The sequence below is a fragment of the Ruditapes philippinarum genome, unplaced genomic scaffold, assembly GCF_026571515.1.
Source record: "Ruditapes philippinarum isolate M1 unplaced genomic scaffold, ASM2657151v2 ctg286_1_1_1_1, whole genome shotgun sequence".
Lineage (NCBI taxonomy): Eukaryota > Metazoa > Mollusca > Bivalvia > Venerida > Veneridae > Ruditapes > Ruditapes philippinarum.
Window position 1 is genome coordinate 34516 of NW_026854585.1, and position 6244 is coordinate 40759.

The 6244-nt window shown below is 32.0% G+C and overlaps 1 protein-coding gene across 1 annotated transcript; it reads right to left on the reverse strand.

Annotated features, from left to right (window-relative positions):
* Positions 1-486: 486 nt before the first annotated feature.
* LOC132740516 (uncharacterized) lies at positions 487-5849 on the reverse strand. Its single transcript, XM_060728435.1, has 2 exons — positions 5742-5849; positions 487-3442 (listed from the first exon to the last, which is right to left on the reverse strand). Exon 2 carries the CDS (start codon positions 3385-3387, stop codon positions 1915-1917), a length of 1473 nt encoding a protein of 490 aa, XP_060584418.1. The 5' UTR covers positions 3388-3442; positions 5742-5849; the 3' UTR covers positions 487-1914.
* Between the last annotated feature and the right edge of the window lie 395 nt (positions 5850-6244).

Below are 6244 nucleotides of genomic sequence, written 5' to 3' on the forward strand. Positions count from 1 at the left end.
CTTCTTTTGTTTAGCGCAGTGTACGTACGCGTAGCCGTTGAACGTCTGACGTCATTTTCTTTACGCGGGTCTGTTTCCAATGCCTTAATACAAATATCAATCATGCTTTAGATCTTGTTGTTGTTAATGTTTTTACGTGAATATGCTTTACATGTATATGATCACACAACTTTAAATGGATTACAATTGATACGTTGTCGCTAATGTCAAAGAAAACGACGTCGCCAATATTGTTCAATATTGTTATAAATCAAGTTTCATTATCCAAGAATGAAACTTTTTCTTTTGAATGATTTAGAAAAGAATGCATTTTAAGATAGACAGATAGATACTTTATTTCCTTCTATATACATGAAGAGCTGAACATATATACAAGCATATCAATGTGAACTTAACAAAACAGTAAAAACACAGCTAAATACAACATGTATTCAAATATTTGTAAACATTAAGCAATCTCAATTTACAAAAGATAGCAATCCAGAATTCAATATTTACAATATTTCTAGGAGCATACTCATATTAAAAGTAAATAAATAAATAAGTAAAGAAATACACAAATAAATAAATAAATATTGATTGAATAAAGAATAGAAATGTATCATAATGTCAGCTCTGTATTACAGCTTTAAAGAATTTGTCATAATGTTTGTAATTATTCTGAGGAGTACAGATGATAATTAACAGTCTTGCTCTTGACATTAATGCTAAATAATCAAAAATATATGATATATCTTAAGAAATCATTAAACATCCTTTCTATATGTGAGAAATCTTGTCCGAAATGAAAGTTAACAAGAAACCTCAATTAGAAAAACCCTTTTTATTGTTCTTTTTTATAAGATTATTAAACCTGATTAAATTGAGTACTGATTCTAATGTTGTACAATATTTTTCGATTAGTTTAATGTTTAATTGTTAAGATATCAAAACTCATCTGGCCGAAAACATGCAGACTCGAAATACAAGATCAGTATTAACTTAATCTTTAAAAAGGTAAAATGTCGAATTTCAACACTATGTTGGAAATGTCATGTCACGGCTCAATTATAACTATTTTTATATATATTCAGAACAAAGCTTCAGAGTACAGTTGACTTAAAACAATTATAACTCTTTTATCTCTTAAAAAACATTTGCATGTAATATTTGTAATGTTAGTACATTTGAACATATCAAATATGATATAAATCAAGAATTACAATTTAGAAAAAGATAAACTAGCTGTAATAAACTATAATAGCATAATGTTTCTCACAAAAAGTATCTTATAACATGTCTGACAAGAAAAAAAAGTTTGTTACAAAGCCTTTAATAAAATGAGAATTATATGTCTTATGAAACAGGTATAGTTTAATATTTTTAAGTTCGTGTAGAAAGATTCCATGAGTGTTGTCAATAGTATCGTCTTATAGTGGTCACTTAAGATGACCATTTCAATGGTCAAGATCAAGTTCTGCACTTTGGTATCCACCTTATACCAAACTATGTGAAATAAATCAATATACCACTTGTACTACCAAATGACCCTAAAGAACATCTTAAAAGAAGGTTAATTTCTCAAAATCAGTCGTGTCAATTACTCCGATGATACAAGCATTTAGATGCTACGAATGGTAAGATAATATTTGATATACTAGTTTATATGCCGATTTCTAAGATATTTGATCCAAGTCTTTTGTACCTGTCATTCTATATAATCTGCGTCTCCTCGAAAGTAATTAAAAAACAAATCCAAGTTAAGAATATTCTCTGGGTTTTTTTTAATCGCAACTAAGGATAAAAAAGGTTTAATATATAAGGTGTAATAAAGTACTGAATATAAATTTGAATGACGACAGTTCAATCTGCTTCTTGGTTTTGTACTTTTAACTGTTCAATGTCGCCATTGTGTGAAACACACATACCCACACCTCAATCGAGCCATTCTTTGTCGTAACCAAATAATTTCCCCAGCAAAAGAATACCCAAAATCTCTTCGTTACTTTTTGATGACAAAAGATCGAAGTATCCGTACGGATTGTTTTGCCTTACAACAGAAAGCACTTCTCTTTTAGCGAACTCAAAGAAATCGTTTTCGGATTTTACAAGATGAAATAAGCGTTCAATTCTGTCAAATTTTACAGGATCTTCAATAGACAAACCTGCTGAAGCGACTTCGACAAGCAGATTTCTAAACAGCAACCGTTTCTGAACCTCTTCTTTCGGTAGAGAGCACATTAAGTGTATCAACGGACATCGTCGTAGAACTCCTGTTGGGTCCTTTGAAATTTCATTGAAGTGATCAATTAAACATCTACAATCTTTATCTGACAAAGTCCCAGACATCAGATTCTTTGAAAGTACAAAGTAATGCTGAAGACACCTAACTTCAAGACTTTGTTTTAAAAAGTCAATTGCTTCAAGCAAAATTTCAATAAAATTGGTAATTTTCAGGATATTGTTGTTCTTCTCGGATACCCAGAACATAACATTCTTTACTTGGTAGGAAGTGATATATTCACAATCAGGTTTCAGTACATGTTTCAAAATCATTTTCATTGCAGTATATGCTTTAATCTGTGCATCGTTGAAGGACCTTACCAACAATCTTTCTGCAAGTGTACAAGATACCCTCCATTGCAATTCTTCTTCCTGACTTCCTGCTAAACCAACAGGTACAACAAATAATGGTGATTCCTTTACTTCCATCGATGTCTCTTCACTAGGCCAGGACTTATCTTGAACCCTTTTTAACCACTCATCAAAAAATGACGGTATTTCACAGGGAAAGGCTGGTACGTTATCTACCGACAAATAACGACCAGACATTGGTATTGGAAATTGAAGCGGCTGTGCAGGCCCATGGGCTTGTTCTTGTTGAAAGTGTTCACTGATCCAACCTGTAATTTCCACATTATCTTGTTCACCTTTATATTCTACAGCCTCAATGATTCGTTCGTTATTTTTCAAATATCTGTCACTTGTTAATGCGCTGTTGATTCTATTAACTAATTTATAGTATTTGTCGGGCTTTTGAATGTTTTTTATAGTTTCTAAATGCAACTTAACATAACCCTCAGGAACATCATTAAAGTGTAGTCCAAACGTAGCAACATATTTGTCTATTTTCTCTTTATGTTCTGCAGGAAACGTTTGAAAACACATTACAGCTGGCTGGAGTTTCAATATGTCCATATCACTACCTAAGGCAACAGCTATTCCTTCTCCACGACTTCCAAGAACAAAAACTTCAAAATATTCAAACCAATTTCTAAGCGTTATACGCTCCATGCACCTACTTGCATTGTCATATATTTTTACTCTCTGTTCAGACTTAACCTTTGAAAAGCCGAGGTCGTTGAGAATATCATGCATGTTTTTATCGGTTTTATGTTTGTCATCCATTGTCAAACATTTGACTTATTTGCATAAGACAATCGTTCAGATTGTACTCTCACTTCTGAAAATATATCATAAATCTTTTATTTCATCATTAAAATATTCAGTATCAGAATGTAGTATTAAGAGCCATGTTAACATGGCCACCCCCTCCGAATGTGTTTGCTCATTGGAAGAAAGTATATGTAGTACATCAGAATAATTCAATTTTAAGAGGTCTTTCCGTCATGAAAACTGGTGGCTGAAGTGATTACAGATTTGAAACCTATGTGAATACTGATGGCTGAAAATAACAAAGGACTGACACAATAACTGAAAAATAAAATAGGGTAGGTTATCATTCTTGTGTGCTGCAATCCTCCATTATGAGATCTATCCACCTATGAAGTTTAAAGTTGATACCTTTAGTTATGCTCCACTCAGATGAAAAATTAAGTATGAAAAATAACAAAGGGCAATAACTCATAAATTAGGAAGGGTAGTTATCTTGTGCACTGCACACCTCCTGAGTGAGATATATCCTACTATGAAGATTCATGTTGATATCTCAGAGGTCTTTTGTCAAAAATTAAGTTTGTAAAATAACAAAGGACAATAACTGAAAGCTTATGCAGAATATCAATCTTGTGCACCGCACTCCTCCTCAATATATTCTACACATCTAATGAAGTTTCAAGTTGATACCTCAAATACTTTTTTGAGATATGCTCCGGACAAAAATGTCGGATGGAATGACAAACAGACGGAGACATTTACTATATCCCGCACCGCCTTTCGGTGGGGGATAAAAAAGATAAAACCTGAATCCCTTACGAACGACTAAATCAGTACTTGAAAGAGCAAGATACGGTCAAAGCATCATAGTGCCGTATTTTGCAGAATAAGAATGACTAAGCAGCTGAACAAAATATTTAGAAAATAAACATACAAATAATTAATGATTGAAGGGATAACACTGTGTACTTTTGACTACACCAACATTGAAAATGTTTACAATAGTCGAAATGGATTAAAAGTTGTTTTTTCTTTTATATTGAATCTATCAAAACCTCAGTCTGCTGCTTTTATTCAAATACATTCCAAATGAAAATGTGTAACCACAGAAATTGATAAGTATAGAATATTTCAAATGTGGATTAAAACAATTTTAGTATCAAAGTATTATATATACCTACATTTAGTTTAAGCGGTATTTTATCTAGTTATTGATTATGATAGGTTTTAAAGCAGCTACTGTGATAATGTTGTTAGCATGAACGTCAATTTATTATAATATTCGTATAAATAAGAATATAATAATATCTATTGCCTAAAATGTCGACAAACACTATCATTTACATTATTGTCATAATTATCAAAGCACAAACAAAGTGGCTTCTGAATCATATGATTCATGCCAAATACGAAAGTACTTTTTGAAAACATACGTTAATATAAGTTGGCTGAACCTACTTCCAAGCTGTTAGATCGAAAATGATCAAACTTGTCATTATGTTCTAAATTGTTGTCTTTTCAAATCTTAAACTAAATAATATGTTGATCGTAAAGAGATCTGGAGAAAGGGTTTTCCGTCGGAAGCATAAATCACAACAAAATTACATGACATTGCAGACCCGGTCTGATTGAGTCTGTTCAACATTCTTCAAGCTTTGGCGGTAAGTCTGACATACATAATGTTTTAAATTATAACATCGAGGAAAGGTTGCTCGAGATCAGGAAAATAATATATTTTAACTCATCTGACCTGGGTAATGAACTAAAAATATATTCTAGTAACAGCACAACAAAGAGATGTGTCAAAGAGATAAAAGGTCTTCGATAAAGCGATGTTTTGAATATTGTATTTTGGTAAGTTAACGCTACCTCCCACATTGGGCAAACGACCAAAAAAGAAAAAATATGATGAATGTTTCCAAAGGATTGGAAATGTCCAAACTAAATCTCTAATAAAACACTTACACGCACTTTTTAATTTAATGGTATTCATTTAACTTTGAAATTCAACGATTAAATAAAACAAATGACCAATAATGATCAAAAGCGTTATAAAACATTTTTTATTTGTCCAGAAAATAATAAAATTCGTCTTGAATGATTCAAAAAAGATTGTTTTTTGAAGAAAGTATAATGTCAAATACGATATGGCCATCCTAGTAATTATCAAACTACTATGAATAGAAATTGGACGTGCATTGTTAAAGAGAGTTAATTGTTGTTTCGTTTGTAAACACAACAACGTCACGCGGTTGAATCTGCATCTGCATGGGGTTTTTTTTCATGTTGTTGTTTTATTTGTCAGATATATACTGATACATTGATATCTATTAAACTTGAATATTTAATATGATAAAATCTCATACCTGCAATAATGTCCGTGTAGCAATAGCCTTTTCCAAAACATAATGATCGCTTTTTATACACTGTGGCGAACTTCAAAATGCTAAGTATGTGGATATTATTTAAAAACCAATCTACAGCTCGCATACTTTTACTAGGTACAATAAAATATGATAAACAAGATTAACAAAGAAAGGCGGCGTTCAATGAACGTACGTAACCCCCCCCCCCACCCAAACGACATATCAACAAGAACGAGCCCTGGAAGACACCGACAAAAATAGGACAGAGCGCAAGGCAGAGCACGGACAGGATAATCACATAAATGATACTTAACGATAAATAATAATAACTTAATAAAACGTATTACAAACTTGCAAATAACAATATTTCTACTCGAAAGATTCGCAATATGTATAGTTTAAAGATCTTGTTGGTATTCATGAATTGGAAATGTAGGTGTATGGGTGCGGATGTGTGTGTTTTTTTTAATTATCTTGCGACCACGAGATACTATCTCGTGGCC

Excerpts from the sequence above, each read along its gene's own strand:
- LOC132740516 (XM_060728435.1), bottom strand. The coding sequence starts at position 3,387 with ATGGATGACAAACATAAAACCGATAAAAACATGCATGATATTCTCAAC.